Source organism: Gobius niger, assembly GCF_951799975.1.
Source record: "Gobius niger genome assembly, chromosome: 13".
In the NCBI taxonomy this organism is placed as follows: Eukaryota; Metazoa; Chordata; class Actinopteri; order Gobiiformes; family Gobiidae; genus Gobius; species Gobius niger.
In genome coordinates, this window is record NC_136864.1 from 30,490,281 (window position 1) to 30,509,604 (window position 19,324).

Genomic DNA, 19,324 nt, shown 5'->3' on the forward strand with positions numbered 1-19,324 from the left:
CTTTTGAGTTGATCACACTTAAGTAAAGCAAAGTATACAGTAAAGAAGAAACTTTATGAACATAATAACATAGTTGTTTGAAAAAAACATAAAAATGGTGCTGAAATATGATCTTGACCACAAACTCTCTTGTGTGAAGAAGTTGCACAGTTATAGAAGTCTAAGTCAATTTGAAGCATAAGCAGCCTTCTGCCCTTTTTGTTTGGTAAAAGCAGCTCAAAAGGTAAAGACAAGATTTAAGGATTTGTCATTATGGGACTTCAGAATGAAGCTATAATTCAAATAATCAATCAAATGTATTCATATTATATCCCAACACTTTACATGGAAGGTTTTGACTTCCTGCAGTGTGTGACGTGTCTTCAAAGTTGATTGACACAAATTTTGGAGGCCATTGTCCTTCCGGTGGAGGTCAGATGACAGCGCCATCTGCTGTCCTACGTCTTAAGTTCAGCATCCCAGATGTGCACAGGCATATAAGCCCCATATATCCCGGATCACTGTCCCACACATATCCGTATTTTAATGCCTCCTTTATCCAGTGACGGTGTTCATTGTCCTGATGATTTTAGCAGAATGTAGTTTCCCCTTTTCCAATGATTGGAGATGTTGGCTTTGAACTACATTTGCTCAGCATTTTGTTCAGGTGCTTGTGTGCATGTTTGCACTCCATGGGAGAGTGCAGGGATGGAGCAGTCCAGAGTGCCGGGTGTGAAAACCTGATAAGCACAACAGGTTTCTGTCTAATGCAGTTATCTTTCATTATAATAAGAAACTATTATATTGTATTACACACAGGTTAATCTCAGATAATGTGATGCATCATGTCCCATGACACATGGCCGTCACCTTGGTCACAGACAGAGGTATCGAGTGACCGGTCCTACAGCCAGACTTCACACAGCTGAGAGCATTAGCTCACTCGACCTCCACGTGAGCGACTGCGTTTCAAACGTGCCATTTTCAATTCCATGTTAGTGTTGTCATGGTCTAATCAATGGTGCTGTGTTGTTGTAGAGAAATCCATGTTTTAAAGTGTGAACAGCTGCTCCACCATTCCACACCTGCTCTCTCCTCCTACAGTCCTCTCTCTCTCTCTCCCCTACTGCAGCCTGCTCTCTCTCTCTCCTCCTACAGTCTTCTCTCTCTCCCTGTCCTCCTGCAGCCTGCTCTCTCTCCTCCTACAGTCTTCTCTCTCTCCCCTACTGCAGCCTGCTCTCTCTCTCCTCCTACAGTCTTCTCTCTCTCCCCTACTGCAGCCTGCTCTCTCTCTCTCCTCCTACAGTCTTCTCTCTCTCCTCCTACAGTCTTCTCTCTCTCCTCCTACAGTCTTCTCTCTCTCCTCCTACAACCTGCTCTCTCTCTCCTCCTACAGCCTGCTCTCTCTCTCCTGCAGTCTGCTCTCTTTCTCTCTCTCCTCCTGCAGCCTGCTCTCTCTCTCTGTCCTCCTGCAGTCTGCTCTCTCTCTCCTCCTGCAGTCTGCTCTCTCTCTCTCTCTCCTCCTACAGCCTGCTCTCTCTCCTCCTGCAGTCTGCTCTCTCTCTCTCTCCTCCTGCAGCCTGCTCTCTCTCTCCTCCTACAGTCTGCTCTCTCTCTCCTCCTACAGCCTGCTCTCTCTCTCCTCCTGCAGCCTGCTCTCTCTCTCCTCCTGCAGTCTGCTCTCTCTCCCCTACTGCAGCCTGCTCTCTCTCTCTCCTCCTGCAGTCTGCTCTCTCTCTCTCTCTCCTCCTACAGCCTGCTCTCTCTCCTCCTGCAGTCTGCTCTCTCTCTCTCTCCTCCTACAGCCTGCTCTCTCTCCTCCTGCAGTCTGCTCTCTCTCTCTCTCCTCCTGCAGCCTGCTCTCTCTCTCCTCCTGCAGCCTGCTCTCTCTCTCCTCCTGCAGTCTGCTCTCTCTCCCCTACTGCAGCCTGCTCTCTCTCTCTGTCCTCCTGCAGTCTGCTCTCTCTCTCCTCCTGCAGTCTGCTCTCTCTCTCTCTCTCCTCCTACAGCCTGCTCTCTCTCCTCCTGCAGTCTGCTCTCTCTCTCTCTCCTCCTACAGCCTGCTCTCTCTCTCCTCCTACAGTCTGCTCTCTCTCTCCTCCTACAGCCTGCTCTCTCTCTCCTCCTACAGTCTGCTCTCTCTCTCTCCTCCTGCAGCCTGCTCTCTCTCTCCTCCTACAGTCTGCTCTCTCTCTCTCCTCCTACAGCCTGCTCTCTCTCCTCCTGCAGTCTGCTCTCTCTCTCTCCTCCTGCAGCCTGCTCTCTCTCCCCTACTGCAGCCTGCTCTCTCTCTCTCTCCTCCTGCAGTCTGCTCTCTCTCTCTCCTCCTGCAGCCTGCTCTCTCTCTCTCCTCCTGCAGCCTGCTCTCTCTCTCCTCCTACAGTCTGCTCTCTCTCTCTGTCCTCCTGCAGCCTGCTCTCTCTCTCTCCTCCTGCAGTCTGCTCTCTCTCTCTCCTCCTGCAGCCTGCTCTCTCTTTCTCCTCCTGCAGCCTGCTCTCTCTTTCTCCTCCTGCAGTCTGCTCTCTCTCTCCTCCTGCAGCCTGCTCTCTCTTTCTCCTCCTGCAGCCTGCTCTCTCTTTCTCCTCCTGCAGTCTGCTCTCTCTCTCCTCCTACAGTCTGCTCTCTCTCTCTCGCCTCCTGCAGTCTGCTCTCTCTCTCTCTCCTTCTGCAGTCTGCTCTCTCTCTCTCTCCTCCTGCAGTCTGCTCTCTCTCTCTCTCCTTCTGCAGTCTGCTCTCTCTCTCTCCTCCTGCAGTCTGCTCTCTCTCTCTCCTCCTGCAGTCTGCTCTCTCTCTCTCCTCCTGCAGTCTGCTCTCTCTCTCTCCTCCTGCAGTCTGCTCTCTCTCCTCCTGCAGCCTGCTCTCTCTCTCCTTCTGCAGTCTGCTCTCTCTCTCTCCTCCTACAGTCTGCAGTCTGCTCTCTCTCTCTCCTCCAGCAGCCTGCTCTCTCTCTCTCCTCCTGCAGTCTGCTCTCTCTCTCTCTCTCCTCCTGCAGTCTGCTCTCTCTCTCTCTCTCCTCCTGCAGTCTGCTCTCTCTCTCTCTCCTCCTGCAGTCTGCTCTCTCTCTCTCTCTCCTCCTGCAGTCTGCTCTCTCTCTCTCTCCTCCTGCAGTCTGCTCTCTCTCTCTCTCTCCTCCTGCAGTCTGCTCTCTCTCTCTCTCCTCCTGCAGTCTGCTCTCTCTCTCTCTCCTCATACAGCCTGCTCTCTCTCCTCCTGCAGTCTGCTCTCTCTCTCTCTCCTCTTACAGCCTGCTCTCTCTCCTCCTACAGTCTGCTCTCTCTCTCTTCCTGCAGTCTGCTCTCTCTCTCTCTCCTCCTGCAGTCTGCTCTCTCTCTCTCCTCCTGCAGTCTGCTCTCTCTCTCCTCCTACAGCCTGCTCTCTCTCTCCTCCTGCAGCCTGTCTCTCCTCCTGCAGCCTACTCTCTCTCTCTCCTCCTGCAGCCTGCTCTCTCACTCTCCTCCTGCAGTCTGCTCTCTCTCTCCTCCTGCAGCCTGCTCTCTCTTTCTCCTCCTGCAGCCTGCTCTCTCTTTCTCCTCCTGCAGTCTGCTCTCTCTCTTCTCCTACAGTCTGCTCTCTCTCTCTCGCCTCCTGCAGTCTGCTCTCTCTCTCTCTCCTTCTGCAGTCTGCTCTCTCTCTCTCTCCTCCTGCAGTCTGCTCTCTCTCTCTCTCCTTCTGCAGTCTGCTCTCTCTCTCTCCTCCTGCAGTCTGCTCTCTCTCTCTCCTCCTGCAGTCTGCTCTCTCTCTCTCCTCCTGCAGTCTGCTCTCTCTCTCTCCTCCTGCAGTCTGCTCTCTCTCCTCCTGCAGCCTGCTCTCTCTCTCCTTCTGCAGTCTGCTCTCTCTCTCTCCTCCTACAGTCTGCAGTCTGCTCTCTCTCTCTCCTCCAGCAGCCTGCTCTCTCTCTCTCCTCCTGCAGTCTGCTCTCTCTCTCTCTCTCCTCCTGCAGTCTGCTCTCTCTCTCTCTCTCCTCCTGCAGTCTGCTCTCTCTCTCTCTCCTCCTGCAGTCTGCTCTCTCTCTCTCTCTCCTCCTGCAGTCTGCTCTCTCTCTCTCTCCTCCTGCAGTCTGCTCTCTCTCTCTCTCTCCTCCTGCAGTCTGCTCTCTCTCTCTCTCCTCCTGCAGTCTGCTCTCTCTCTCTCTCCTCTTATAGCCTGCTCTCTCTCCTCCTGCAGTCTGCTCTCTCTCTCTCTCCTCTTACAGCCTGCTCTCTCTCCTCCTACAGTCTGCTCTCTCTCTCTTCCTGCAGTCTGCTCTCTCTCTCTCTCCTCCTGCAGTCTGCTCTCTCTCTCTCCTCCTGCAGTCTGCTCTCTCTCTCCTCCTACAGCCTGCTCTCTCTCTCCTCCTGCAGCCTGTCTCTCCTCCTGCAGCCTACTCTCTCTCTCTCCTCCTGCAGCCTGCTCTCTCACTCTCCTCCTGCAGCCTGCTCTCTCTCTCTCCTCCTGCAGCCATCTCTCCTCCTACAGTCTGCTCTCTCTCTCTCCTCCTACAGTCTGCTCTCTCACTCTCCTCCTGCAGCCTATCTCTCCTCCTACAGTCTGCTCTCTCTCTCTCCTCCTACAGTCTGCTCTCTCACTCTCCTCCTGCAGCCTATCTCTCCTCCTACAGCCTGCTCTCTCTCTCTCCTCCTACAGTCTGCTCTCTCTCTCTCCTCATGCAGCCTGCTCTCTCTCTCCTCATGCAGCCTGCTCTCTCCTCCTGCAGCCTGCTCTCTCTCTCCTCCTGCAGCCTGCTCTCTCTCTCCTTATGCAGCCTGCTCTCTCTCCTTATGCAGCCTGCTCTCTCTCCTCCTGCAGCCTGCCCTCTCTCTCTCCTCATGCAGCCTGCTCTCTCTCCTCATGCAGCCTGCTCTCTCTCCTTATGCAGCCTGCTCTCTCTCCTCATGTAGCCTGCCCTCTCTCTCTCCTCATGCAGCCTGCTCTCTCTCCTTAAGCAGCCTGCTCTCTCTCCTTAAGCAGCCTGCTCTCTCTCCTTATGCAGCCTGCTCTCTCTCCTTATGTAGCCTGCTCTCTCTCTCCTTATGCAGCCTGCTCTCTCTCCTCCTGCAGCCTGCCCTCTCTCTCTCCTCATGCAGCCTGCTCTCTCTCCTCATGCAGCCTGCTCTCTCTCTCCTCATGCAGCCTGCTCTCTCTCTCCTCATGCAGCCTGCTCTCTCTCTCCTCCTGCAGCCTGCTCTCTCTCTCCTTATGCAGCCTGCTCTCTCTCTCCTCATGCAGCCTGCTCTCTCTTCTTATGCAGCTGTCTCTCTCCTCACGCAGCCTGCTCTCTCTCCTCCTGCAGCCTGCTCTCTCTCTCCTCATGCAGCCTGCTCTCTCTCCTTATGCAGCCTGCTCTCTCTCCTTATGCAGCCTGCTCTCTCTCCTTATGCAGCCTGCTCTCTCTCCTTATGCAGCCTGCTCTCTCTCCTCCTGCAGCCTGCCCTCTCTCTCTCCCCTCATGCAGCCTGCTCTCTCTCCTCCTGCAGCCTGCTCTCTCTCTCCTCATGCAGCCTGCTCTCTCTCTCCTCATGCAGCCTGCTCTCTCTCTCCTCCTGCAGCCTGCTCTCTCTCTCCTTATGCAGCCTGCTCTCTCTCTCCTCATGCAGCCTGCTCTCTCTTCTTATGCAGCTGTCTCTCTCCTCACGCAGCCTGCTCTCTCTCCTCCTGCAGCCTGCTCTCTCTCTCCTCATGCAGCCTGCTCTCTCTCCTCCTGCAGCCTGCTCTCCCTCTCCTCCTGCAGCCTGCTCTCTCTCCTCCTGCGGCCTGCCCTCTCTCTCCTCCTGCAGCCTGCTCTCTCTTCTTATGCAGCCGGCTCTCTCTCCTCATGCAGCCTGCTCTCTCTCTCCTCCTGCAGCCTGCTCTCTCTCTCCTCCTGCGGCCTGCCCTCTCTCTCTCCTCCTGCAGCCTGCTCTCTCTCCTTATGCAGCCTGCTCTCTCTCCTTATGCAGCCTGCTCTCTCTCTCCTCCTGCGGCCTGCCCTCTCTCTCTCCTCCTGCAGCCTGCTCTCTCTCCTCATGCAGCCTGCTCTCTCTCTCCTCCTGCGGCCTGCCCTCTCTCTCCTCCTGCAGCCTGCTCTCTCTTCTTATGCAGCCTGCTCTCTCTCTCCTCCTGCAGCCTGCTCTCTCTCTTCTCCTGCAGTTTGCTCTGTCTCTCTCCTCCTGCAGCCTGCTCTCTCTCCTCATGCAGCCTGCTCTCTCTCTCCTCCTGCGGCCTGCCCTCTCTCTCTCCTCCTGCAGCCTGCTCTCTCTCTCCTCCTGCAGCCTGCCCTCTCTCTCTCCTCATGCAGCCTGCTCTCTCTCCTCATGCAGCCTGCTCTCTCTCCTTATGCAGCCTGCTCTCTCTCCTTATGCAGCCTGCTCTCTCTCCTCCTGCAGCCTGCCCTCTCTCTCTCCCCTCATGCAGCCTGCTCTCTCTCCTCCTGCAGCCTGCTCTCTCTCTCCTCATGCAGCCTGCTCTCTCTCTCCTCATGCAGCCTGCTCTCTCTCTCCTCCTGCAGCCTGCTCTCTCTCTCCTTATGCAGCCTGCTCTCTCTCTCCTCATGCAGCCTGCTCTCTCTTCTTATGCAGCTGTCTCTCTCCTCACGCAGCCTGCTCTCTCTCCTCCTGCAGCCTGCTCTCTCTCTCCTCATGCAGCCTGCTCTCTCTCCTCCTGCAGCCTGCTCTCCCTCTCCTCCTGCAGCCTGCTCTCTCTCCTCCTGCGGCCTGCCCTCTCTCTCCTCCTGCAGCCTGCTCTCTCTTCTTATGCAGCCGGCTCTCTCTCCTCATGCAGCCTGCTCTCTCTCTCCTCCTGCAGCCTGCTCTCTCTCTCCTCCTGCGGCCTGCCCTCTCTCTCTCCTCCTGCAGCCTGCTCTCTCTCCTTATGCAGCCTGCTCTCTCTCCTTATGCAGCCTGCTCTCTCTCTCCTCCTGCGGCCTGCCCTCTCTCTCTCCTCCTGCAGCCTGCTCTCTCTCCTCATGCAGCCTGCTCTCTCTCTCCTCCTGCGGCCTGCCCTCTCTCTCCTCCTGCAGCCTGCTCTCTCTTCTTATGCAGCCTGCTCTCTCTCTCCTCCTGCAGCCTGCTCTCTCTCTTCTCCTGCAGTTTGCTCTGTCTCTCTCCTCCTGCAGCCTGCTCTCTCTCCTCATGCAGCCTGCTCTCTCTCTCCTCCTGCGGCCTGCCCTCTCTCTCTCCTCCTGCGGCCTGCCCTCTCTCTCTCCTCCTGCGGCCTGCTCTCTCTTCCCTTTTTTTCTTTTGGTTACGCAGTGCATATAGGAAATCAGTTTTTACATTAACTTTGCTAAGAATGGAATGGAAGCTTTATGACACAGGTCACCCAAAGCGCTTCACACAGTTTTGGGCAAACATCTGCCACCTTTCATTCATGCATACATCATCCCCGGGAACACTTAATCCGTACCGGATTGTGCTGTATCACCGGGAAATAGAAATGTTTATTACATTGATTATGGGGTAGGCGTATATAAGCTTTCATCAGCCTACTCCTTTTTTGAGCTTCTATAACAAATAAAATATAATGAAATGACCAACTTGTATCTAGTCTCTTTAACAGACAATAAGATTACTAAAACTACTGGAAAAGGACGATCCACATTATTAAGCAGATCACCATTTTCAATCAAAATGGGAAAGAAAAAGGATCTCTCTGCTGATGAAAAGCGTGAAACAGTTGAATGCCTTGGTCTAGGTATGAAACCCTTCAATATTTCATGAAAGATTAAGCGTAATCATCGTACTGATAAGAGATTTGTGGCTGATTCAGAGCACACTCGGGTTTGTGCAGATAAAGGCACAATGAGGACAGTTTCTGCCAGACAAATACATCAGATCAAGAGAACAGCTGCTACAAAGCAGCAAACAGGTATTTGAAGCTGCTGGTGCCTTTGGAGTCTCCCGAACATCAAGGTGTAGGACCCTCCAGAGGCAATGCAAGGAAATGCAAAGGGAAACAATAATTCTCTTAAAATACTTAAATAGCTTGAATAATAAAACAAATAAGCACAAAGGAATTTGGGGACCTACTATAGACGGAAAAAATATTAATGACGCTGCCACAATGGCAAACAAATTTAACTCGTATTTTGTGCAACCAGTAGAGGATTTGTGTATAGATTTTGTAACAACTGAAAACTTTAATTATCCATCTCCTTCTGCCTCTGCAGATTGTTTCCCTTGACAGGAGTCAGGTGGTAGGAGCAGGCAGTATTTTTAGATCTTTCAGAATGGTCAGTCATAGCCTACTACTATCCTTTAACATGAGGCAGTGGGCTGGTTCACATCTTATCTTCTGTTAAAGTTGGTTAGGATAAGTCACTGCTCTTAAGCATCCAAAGGGGCATACCACAGGGCTCTATACAGGGACCTTTGCTGTTTAGTCTTTTTATAAATGATTTGCCACTAATCTGTCCCGATGTAAATTCCCAGGATTTTTTATGCACCCGCCAAGTCACCGGAACAGTCAGCGGAGATTCTGTCCAAATGTATGGCTGAGGTCAGTCGATGGCTCATTCAAAATCAGTTGGTGCTAAATTTAACTAAAACGGCATGAATGTGTTTTTTCTATTAAAGACAAAATGTAGAGCAAATGTAAATAAAATTGGTAATGGAATTTAAATACCTTGGATTGGTCCTTGATCACCAAATAAAATTTGGCAAACATTTAAAGAAAATCTCAAGAACCATGCAAAGCATTTTAAATAGTTTCAAACTAATTAGACAGAACATTCCAAACCAGGCCGCACTCCTGTACATGCACACCATGATATTCTCACATATATCATACTGTATGACAGCATGGGCACAGGCCACTCCCTCAGCCACTAAACACTTCAGGTCATTATACAATCAAACTATAAAGATTATAGACAAGAAGCCAATCTGCTTCCATAACTGCAGTATTCTCCAGAAGTGTAAATTGTTAAGCTTTGAAAGCTTTAGTGATTTATGTTTTCTCAAACTAACTTTCAAATGTGTCAATAATCTAGCACCTGAACCACTCAGTTCATTTATACAGAGACAAAACCTGCCTTTATGTATAAACGTGAAAAGTTGTGAAACTCATTACCCACTGAACTTAAAACCATGACTGAGTTTAAAATGTTCACTTCTCCAGTTAAGTCTTGGCTGAAATCGAAACAGAAATGTACCCATCTGTAAGTAGCACTGACTTTGTGTAAATGAATGATTTATACAGTGTATACAGCGCATATAGGCAAGTTTTAATATAGTGTAGAAAGGCCCAACCAGGGACTGGAGATGAAAATTAGCCCGAGCTATAAACTCGTTGTGCATCGCATCAGCTACAAGCTTGTTTTGTACTATGTCGAACTGCAATGTCCCTGTCATATAAATAAATAAATAAAAAAACACACAGATGTAGTAAATCATTTATAAACGGACCCATTTTCTCCAGGGCCGAGCCGGCTTGAATCGTTCGGGGAGAGGTCGCACATTTGGAGCTGCAGCTGCTGATTAAATCAAGAGCACTACAAAGCCATTCAATGTTTAGTTTTGAAAAAAACTTTTGCTTATGTGTAGTATCTTTTTTGCCCAAACCAAATTTGGTCTGGTCCCGATCGGTGAAGGCTGGAGCGGCTCATGCGTTTGTAAACTAACAAATGCCACAAGAATGCAGCTTGCTGGCAAGGTTAAATCTGCGCAGCCTTGTGCAGCTGAATGTGTTATGTGCAGCTTCTACATCTGTCAACTGCCTGCTCTCTTTTTCACATTATCCCTCAGCTCGTGCTAATTTCTCTAAAACTCCATCGTGCTGCAGCTTCACAGCTTTTATTTGCAGTTTGCTGTAGCGGGACCAGGGCAATCTGTCAGAGTCCAGGCTTCACACTGGAAAGAGAACGTCAAGTATTTTAAAGTATTTTAAATTATGTCACTTTTTTAGATAATATAATCTTGATATTTCCACTCTGTAGACATTTGTTATCACTATAGAGTTCAGGATCATGATGTCATATAGCTAAGCATCATGGGATTTGCAAGTTAGGAATACAGTTTTTAGCAAATGCTAGTCTATGGAAAATGTTTGCTGGTACCCACAAACATGGCCGATTTCCAGTGTTCCATGGACAACAATCACATGATCTGACCCTAAGCTTCCATTGCTCCATTCACTTATATTCACGTCTGTCCCTCGCATGCCGGAGGGAAAAAAGCTTGTGACAGAGGAGGGAATAACCTCCTCTGTGTAAACAGTGATTATTCTAGAAGGAGTTTTATTTCACAAACTCGAGCTCTCCTCCAGCTCCTCGTGACCTGCACAGGCGGAGAGCAGCACGGTGGACTGAAGCAGAGGTGGTGGGCGTAGATGTTGCTGTCGTTTGGAGACGTCTGGAGCTGAGCGAACAGTAGGATGATGTGGAATCTAGAGCTTTGTGTTTTTCGTTTTTCGTACCGACAGTGAGAACCAGATGTTTACATTCACATTCAAAAGACCCATTTGCATTTTTTTCCTCACCGTCAGACATGAAACCAGAATTCACTTTTTTTTTTAGGTCAATTAGAATTTAAAAAAATATTTCTATTTGTCGAATGCCAGAAGAATGAGAAAGAGAATTTTTAACCCCATTTTGTATTACTTTTTACAAAACCAAAAGTTTACATACATTTCATTAATATGAATATATTAATATGAGAGGGTTTTGATGTTGGTGTCCTCCACACATGACGCTGTTTGTTCCTCCCCAATAATTCAACTTTGGTTTGTGAAAGACCTTTTGGATGCTCCACAGAACTACTGGACAAAGTATACAGAGGACTGTTGACCGAAAGTTGAATAGTTTGGGAGAAACAACATTCGTGGAATAAGTTAGTGAACCCCTGTACTAAATATCTGGCTGATCCTTCTTTTGCTGTAATAACTGCTTTTCTGTAGTGAGATTCGCTCTCCTGTGAATGTTTACATGTTATGGCCAACAAAAATAAGATAAACTGTAAATATTTGGGTGGTATTAGTTCAGGCAGACACTGTTCAATCATTCCTGTGATTTTGATTAAGCTCAGACCACATTTAGGGCCAGATCTTGTGGTTCATAGCGCAGGCTGTAGAGCAGACGAGTACGCAGACGGGTGGCGCTCCTTGCAATCTTCAGTGTCATACCTGGCGCAAAAAGTGGGCAGGACAGGAGGGGGGGACAGACTCGCATTGCGAAGTTGTGGTGCCGCCCCCTCCCCATGCTTCCCCCAGACCTGCGGAAGGCGGTGGGTTGCGAGGGGGGGTTCTCCTGTAAATGCGTAACATGCATGATGCAGCGCGCAATGTTTAATAAAGATAAAAGGAATAAAAGTGTCCCTCCGCTGCTGCAGCCACTCACTGCAGATCCAAGATGAGCGGGCGGGGAAAGAGAGGCAGCAGCCTCGCGTTGGACACCGTTCGAATGCGCAAAGTTACGAAATGTACAGGATTTAATTGATCAGAAACTGTCATATCGGCTGCAGAGGAGTGGCAGAGTTATGCAGCAGTTGCAAGAAAACTGTAGCGTATTGGAACATTTGAGCTACAACTGCAGGATTCTTGGAGTGGCTGAATTGGAAAAAAAATAAGTTACTCTGCGCCCTTTTGAACTGAGCTGTGGCTCCACAAGGAGCATCATCAGGAGGTAAAGACTGACACACGATGGAAATGTCACCTTAAAACGCAGATTGGACGTGGTGTTGTGGCACTTGAAGGCGTGTGTGGTTTATTTATGGAAAACTGTTTTGGTGTTAGGGGTGTGCGCGTTGATCTACTTTATCAAAGTAAGCCTGTGCGTAACCTACGCTCAAACAGACTTTTCAAGGCAATTTTGCTTTTGTTTCAATTTGATGTCGATTCTAAGGAAGAAGACAAGGCAGCGCGATGTAAAGAGGAACATAATATGAAGGCTGCCACAGAAGAGCGGTTCCAAGTGCTGCTTGTAATGAACCACGCCTCAGTCGGCCTCTTTTTCTTAAATAACGCCCTCTCCCTAGTGGCGCAGCCTTTAGCGCAACATGCAAGATCGCGCGTGTACCACGTTGCGTTTAGAGTTGCGCACGGACTGTCACAAGATCTGGCCGATAGTGACTGACTCACCACACTGACAGAGACAGTGCTTTATTGCATTACCTTGAAACAGCGATCTCCACTTTGGTTCTGGCGATGGCCGCAGCCCTGATAGCGCCTTCGATCGCCCGGTCTACTTTCTGTTTGGTTTTGGCGTTCTTCAGAGGGATGAGCTGTTTGCGGATGCCCCTGGCCAGCACGTTGTTCTTGTACTTGCCCTCCTCTTTGGTGCCTTCAGGGAAGATGGTGCAGCCGTAGCCGTGGCGCTTGTTGTTCAGCCACTCGCCCTCGTACTTCATGCCGTTGGAGCGTTCCGATACGCCAAAGCCGCTGCGCTTGTCGTTCTTCCACTCCCCCATGTAGGACTCTGTGGTGGTGGCGTCCACGTTGTCCTCCAGAGGAAGAAAGTCGTCGCCTGTGTCGCCGTCTCCAAAGCTAATGGTTGAGTTGGCGTCGCTGGAGCTGATCCGGCTCAGGGTGGTGTCACTGTGAGCCGAGCTGCGTTTGCTGGAGATGGAGGAGCGCGAGTCGGACTTCCGCAGACGCTGCAGACTTCCGAACAGAGAGCCACGCCGGAACAGGCCCTTCTTCTTCTCCGATCCCTCTCCCTCCGAGTGGAAGTTGAGCACGAAGCCTCCGCGTGTCCCGGCAGGGCTGTCAGACAGCATGTCCCGCAGCACGGTGCCATTGCTCTGCTCACTGCGGAGGGAGGACAGTGAAGTACGTAGAGGAGAGCGGATCACAGACGCCATGCCGTAAGGGACGCTTTGCCGAACCCCGTAGCCATGTCGCATACCCCCAGTCCACTGGCCCTGGTATGTACCTGCAGACACACACAGAACACACTGAGAGGACTGCTTCACAAAGAGTTTGTAAAACTGTCAAAAGAAAAAAACATTGGATGTTGGAGCCAGTTCAGAACAGTTTAATATTTGATTGTATTTAAAATGAGATGACATGTTCTTGCCCCTCCTCCTTCCTCATCAGCCAGGCTTCACATCTCACCTGTGGACTGGTGTCTGTCAGCACATTTACATGAAGCCTAATTATTTAATTTCCGGTTGACCTTTGGCTGCTGGCTCAAATCCACTCTTGCTTAGCAGTAGCCAAAGGCTAACATAATATGCTACACTACAATGTGCTACGGCGAACTGTTGTTGAAAATTGTGTAATAAACTATACATTCAATATGTGCAGCACAACATTAAAACCCGCTTGAAATGTAGCTGATGATGATTGACTATATGAGTACTTATTTCTTTTGATCGATCAGCACTAACATTAGCTGTAGCAGCTCCAATGGGAGTCTGTCTCATGGCCCAACACACATTCAGAGCGCTGATACAGCCACTAAAATCATCTTTTCTGTCATCCGTGTTGTAGTAGTGCGCAGCTTTGCTGAGCAATGGCAGTAGTCCTAAAGAAGTAGCTAACACAATGTTCATTGACAATGTGTTGTTTTTGCGTTCGGCAGCCTGACAGTTAGGGACAGCCTGTTACTTTGATTCGACTACGCTGTTACATGCTGCTCCAATCCGACCACAATCGGCCCAGGCAGGACGGCAATCGGCTCGGGGAAAAAAATGACATAGGTTTGGGCAATCCCGTTCTAGTGCGAATAGGCGAGAGATTAAAATTTCCCTTTGTCATGTCACCGCAGTGTAGACGGGTTGGTGTGACGAGGAGCTGTTTTCTGACTACAAAAACACAGAGAATTATGTTTTATTCTGAAAATAAATACATTCTCCATTTGTGTGTTCACAGCTAAAGACTAAACGTGTCACTAGAAGTAAGGAGAGAGTACAGAGAAATTCATCACTGCTCCTGGACTTTGGATCGCAGCCACGACAACATAGGGCAGGGGAAGCAACGTCAGGCCCGGGGGCCAAAAACTTTGCAATAACAATAATACAGAATGGGAACATGGGATAATCCGAACAAAACTTCCAAAACACGATGTACACTGTCCTTGTGCTTCGGTTCAGAAAATCTGTCAGTCTGTCCAACGATAAGCCTCCTGTTTTCTCAGTTTACACCGTTTTACAAAGCCATGTTTTAATTTGAGCCTGCGCTGTAGGAGATGATGCCATCAAGGCTGCAGGCACACTGCTACGCAAACGCGAACGCGCTGCAGGTAATGCCAAAATATATATATTTTTATTGGAAAGGAGGTGCGGGCCAGATTAAATTGTTTGGGTAGGGCAGTAGACTGTCACCTTTTTCACCATGTCCGAATTTGAAGCCCTGAGATTGGCAGCCTCACTTCCGTTAGTCTACCCTATGGCAGCTCAGGGCAATTTAGTCAATAAAAAAAAAAAATTGTAGCATTGCTTCACTTTGTCTTTTAAATATTTTTTAATATAGGCCTATAAATCTTATTTGACCATATTTTTTATATATATATATATATGACCTCCAGCACCTCACAGAAGATGAGGTGTTGCAGGTTCCATCATGGGAGGAGGACAGGGATTTACCACCAAAACATTATATATATATATATATATATATATATATATATATATATATATATATATATATATATATATGACAATGGGGAACAGAAGATGAGGTACTGGAGGTCCCGGCATGGGAGGACAAGCCCCTACACGGCATGTACCACCGAAACATAACTGAAGTGGCGGATATTCAGAAATCCTACCAATGGCTAGGCAGAGCCGGACTAAAGGACAGCACAGAGGCTCATCATGGCTGCACAGGAGCAGGCCTTGAGCACCAGAGCAATAGAGGCCCAGATCTATCACACCAGACAAGACTCCAGGTGTAGACTGTGCAAAGAGGCCAATGAGACAATCCAGCTTTACATAACTGCAGGGTGTAAGATGCTGCAGGGAAAGCTTACATAGAGCGCCATAACCAAGTGGCTGGTATAGTGTACAGGAACATCTGTGCAGAGTATGGGCTGGAAACCCCAAGGTCAAAGTGAGAAACACCTCCAAAGGTGGTCGAGAATGACCGAGCCAAGATCCTGTGGGACTTCCAGATACAGACGGACAGAATGGTAATGAACCAACCGGACATTGTGGTGGTGGAGAAAGAGCAGAGGAAAGCTGTTGTGGTCGACATAGCAATACCAAGACTTCAACATCAGGAAAAAGGAACACGAGAAACTAGAGAAATACCAGGGGCTCAGAGAAGAGCTGGAGAAAACCTGGAAGGTGAAGGCATCAGTGGTGCCCGTGGTCGTTGGGGCACTCGGGGCAGTGACCCCCAAACTGGAGGAGTGGCTCCAGCAGATCCCAGGAAATACATCAGACATCTCGGTCCAGAAAAGTGAAGTTCTAGGAACTGCAAAGATATTGCGCAGAAACCTCAAGCTCCCAGGCCTCTGGTAGAGGACCCGAGCTTGGAGGAAAAAGAGACCGCCCGCGGAGGGTGAGGAAGAGTTTTTTGTTGTTTTCAAAACAAGCTACTTTCTCACTGTGTGGATATCAGCACGAACTCGGGTAGAAATAAACATCACTATGCTATTTTTTGCCTCTCCCTCCTGTATTTTTCCCTTGGGCACGACAAAACACTTTGTGGGGGGAAAAAAACAAAAAAAATAAAAATCTTTTTTAGCCACAAATTGAATTAAATCGATTTTATACCCAGCCCTACTACAAACGTAGTTTACCACCACCGAGTATGGAGTAAAGAAATAATGCACAAAATTGTAAAGTAATATTGAGCGTCTATGAAAGACTACTACATTATTATTATCATTAAATCTGGAGAGTACCCCACCACACTTCGAGACATCCACAGAAACCATCAGTCACAGTTATGAGACAGTTTTATTCTTCCATCAATACAGCCTCCTTTGCATAAACTATCACTTACTTTCTAATTAACTGTACATTCAGCAAAAAGCAGACTAATGATGCATTCAATGTTTATAAATGATAAATGTTATCATAGTACCTGTCATTATTGTGGCTTGTAAATTACGTCAGCTGCATTTACAGTTACAGATACAGATATTGCACAACAATGAAAAGCTCTGACAACATTGGGCAACTGTGGGCCCAACTGTGGGCAAAGGTAATGACAAACTGTTTAGAAGAAGAAGAAGAAGATCTTTATTTATATAGCGCCTTTCACAGACATGGTCACAAAGCTCTTTACATGAGACAATTGTACATTCACTCCATACTCGGTGGTGGCAAACTATGTTTGTAGCTTCAGTTCCCCTGGGGGAGACTGTCAGAAGCGCTTTCGCGACTACACACGTCTGCGCCAACGGACCCTCTGACCACCACCATACATTCACTCACACACATCATTCATCCTGGTCTATTGTGCAGGTTTTTAGTGGTAGGGGAAACCGGAGTACCCGGAGGAAACCTACGCAGACACGGGGAGAACATGCAAACTCCACACAGAAAGGCCCCGTCCCAGGTGGGAATCGAACCCCGACCTTCTAGCTGTGAAGCGAGAGCACTAACCGCTGCGCTACCGTGCCACTGGCGCCACCATGCCGCCGCCGTTTATACTGCTCGTACTGTAGCGTAAACCGGGGAAGTCTCCTCACAGTCAGGTGGAGGAGGCTCCAAACCCGTGTGGTGCCAGGGGCCGAGTATCTGCTGCTGCTGACCAAAATCAAGGTCATTTCAATCCCATGACGCTCACATAGAAAATCACACGCACAATCAGAATTGATGCAACAAGAAGGATCTAGAGAGAAGAAGGGTCTCAAGTTCATGCTTGTGTCGTCTCCAGCCTCATCAGCAGCTGTTACTGAGACGAGTCAGGGCCTCGCCCCAATGGAGCCAACACCAAGTACTGACTGAGGGGTAACAATAACTTGAGCCTGGAGTGTAGGGGCTGTCGACATCTGCACCTGCGCAGTCGGCTGATCAGTGAACACGTTTATGCAATGTGCTTCACTCCATCTAGTTTATGTTTTTTATTTAGAAGAGCATTCCAGCCATTTTGGTGGTGAAAGCCTTATTTAGTCTGCTTCATTACCCATTGAGGAAGTCTAGATGGTCATGGCTCTAACTGTAGGGTGTTTGCCAGTAGAATAATAAAGCTCTGTGGTTTGCCTCGATAACATAGCTGACCTCAGCACCATGGGTTCACTTCTCCCACTTTCACCCTGTCCCGTCCACCCCAAATTGTTCTTGCTTTCAATTATATATTTACGGCTGGCAAGATATTGCTTGGGTATGTAACATTGAGAGTAACAACTAGAACTTGTGCCACTAAACATGGGTGAAGCTAACTGAACTGACGTGAACAGAGCGCTCTGCTGCGTTCCTTCTTGGAGACCTCTGCAGCGGGATGCCATGCCAACGTCAGGGGCGATAAAGTCCAGCTATAGCTCCCTGCGGTGGACCCTAGCCTTACTGCTTCCACTGGAGAATGTGAGAATGTGCTATTTTTAAGATGGGAGTAACTTGAGCTGGCAAAGTGTGGAGCAGCTACACAGAGCGACTCAGGTCTGGAAGGCGGAAGGAGTCTTGTCCACCTCCTGAAACTCACTCCCAACTTGAGACACTCATTTAGTTAGTTACTACAAACTTCACAGGTCAGAAGCAATACTGCACTATTTACTTCACCACATGTCCAATTACTTCGGTCAATAAAATATCCACAAGGCAAGCCATCTTGACAAGTAATAAATCAAAGTTTAATTGGGTCCCACAAATAGAAATTCCAGCATGCAGTGGGTTCCGTTTGCCTTACTCATCACACACATTTTTTTAAAAATTCTATGCCACTCTCTCTATTATTTTTTCTGATCCTCAATATCCCAAAAGCAGTTACCTGAAAAGAACAAGAACAGAAATGACAGAACAATGAAAGAGACAAGCAAGTGTAACGTCCAAATGAATCAGGCGTTTCCTGTCCTTAGACCCTTCTTCACTGTAAGGACTAAATCACAAAACAAAACTGGGAGCAAACAGAAACCTTAAGGAGAATCACAACGAAGGAGAGATCCACTCAATCGGGCGACGGTGGCACAGTTGGTGAAGCGGGTCGTCTCATGATTGGAAGGTCAGGGGTTCGAATCCCAGCTCCTGAAGATGCACACTATTGTTGTGTCTTTGGACAAGACACCTTGCTTCCAGTGTCTGCTTACACTGGTGTGTGGATGAGTGACTGGTTCCTTGATGTAAAGCACTTGGGCCTTTTTTTAAAAAGTGCTTTTCAGACAAGTGTTTTACAGATTAAAATCACTCCAACCCCCAACATGTAGATGACGATGAGTTGGTGAAAGTACTCTCTCTGGGCCTCAGGACCGATAACTAAAACTTCAGTGGTTAAGCTGGAGAAGGTTTTCTGCCATCCAGGATTTAATTTCCAAAATACAGTTAAAAAGTGCATCCATTGGCCTGGTGTCATCAGGAGACACGGAGATGTACAACTGTGTATCATCAGCGTAACTGTGAAAGTTGACTCCATGTCTCCTGGTGACATCGCCAAGAGGGAGCATATAGCATCTGTTAGTGTCCATCTTTCCCCTGAAATACTGAATATGTGCACCTGAATATTGTTTCACTTTGGAAATGTTATTGTGATGCATTAAAACGTGTATTTTGTATGTTCTGTGTGTGATTGGTGGATTTAAAAGGTGAAACTTTCTATCAGGTGCCCAGTTACCAATTACTGTACTGAAGTAATGGTTTTGAGGATACTTTAAAAGTCATTGTATTGAGAACGGTTTACTAAGCCTGGAGCTAAGTTGCGAGTAGTACCTAAAATTAACCATTGAGTTAAGGTTAAGGTCAAGGTTAAAGTCTCTGCATTTAACCCATCCTTTTACTATTTTGTGGGCGTGGTGCACCTAATTTACCTTTGGAAACTGAGTGAGACGCATTACAGCCACAAATGCCTTTGGGGAAAGAGCCAACTATAAAAGTCATGATGGAAAAAGGACAAATGTTCATTAAAAATAATCATTACTTAATTGAAAAATGAATAATACTTGGCCTTTAATAGATAAACATCTTTATAACTCCGTACACCATCAAAACAACACAATAATCACTCATTTATCTTGGTAAATAAGCCAGATGCAAACTTTTGAAAAGTTTTACAATACTTAATTGGTGCACAAACTGCATTATTCTGCAAAAGTTCTGCTTTTTTAATTCCTCCCCATCATGATAAATATGTCAGCACTCAATATCTCCGCCTCAAATTTTGCGAATCACCTGCAATATTTTTTTAGTACCCACTATGGTCTTTGCATGAGCGCAAACACTTAGCAAAGCAGGCCCTAAGATTGAATGCAACATTTTAAAGATAAATATAATACTTTTTTTTCCTCTGCACTTTGGTAACAACATTATCCTGGCTCCAACAGGTCCAGTCTGCCGTTGTGTCCTTGGGCAAGACA

General features: G+C 48.1%; 1 protein-coding gene across 1 annotated transcript in view; it reads right to left on the minus strand.

Moving 5' to 3' along the window:
- LOC306973238 (junctophilin-1-like) overlaps nucleotides 1–19,324 on the minus strand; it is a 47,537-nt gene that overhangs the window by 4,465 nt on the left and 23,748 nt on the right. Inside the window, exon 2 of the mRNA XM_079570140.1 lies at nucleotides 12,040–12,799. Within this exon, the coding sequence (XP_079426266.1) occupies nucleotides 12,040–12,799 (760 nt within the window). The remainder of the gene's footprint in view (nucleotides 1–12,039; nucleotides 12,800–19,324) is intronic.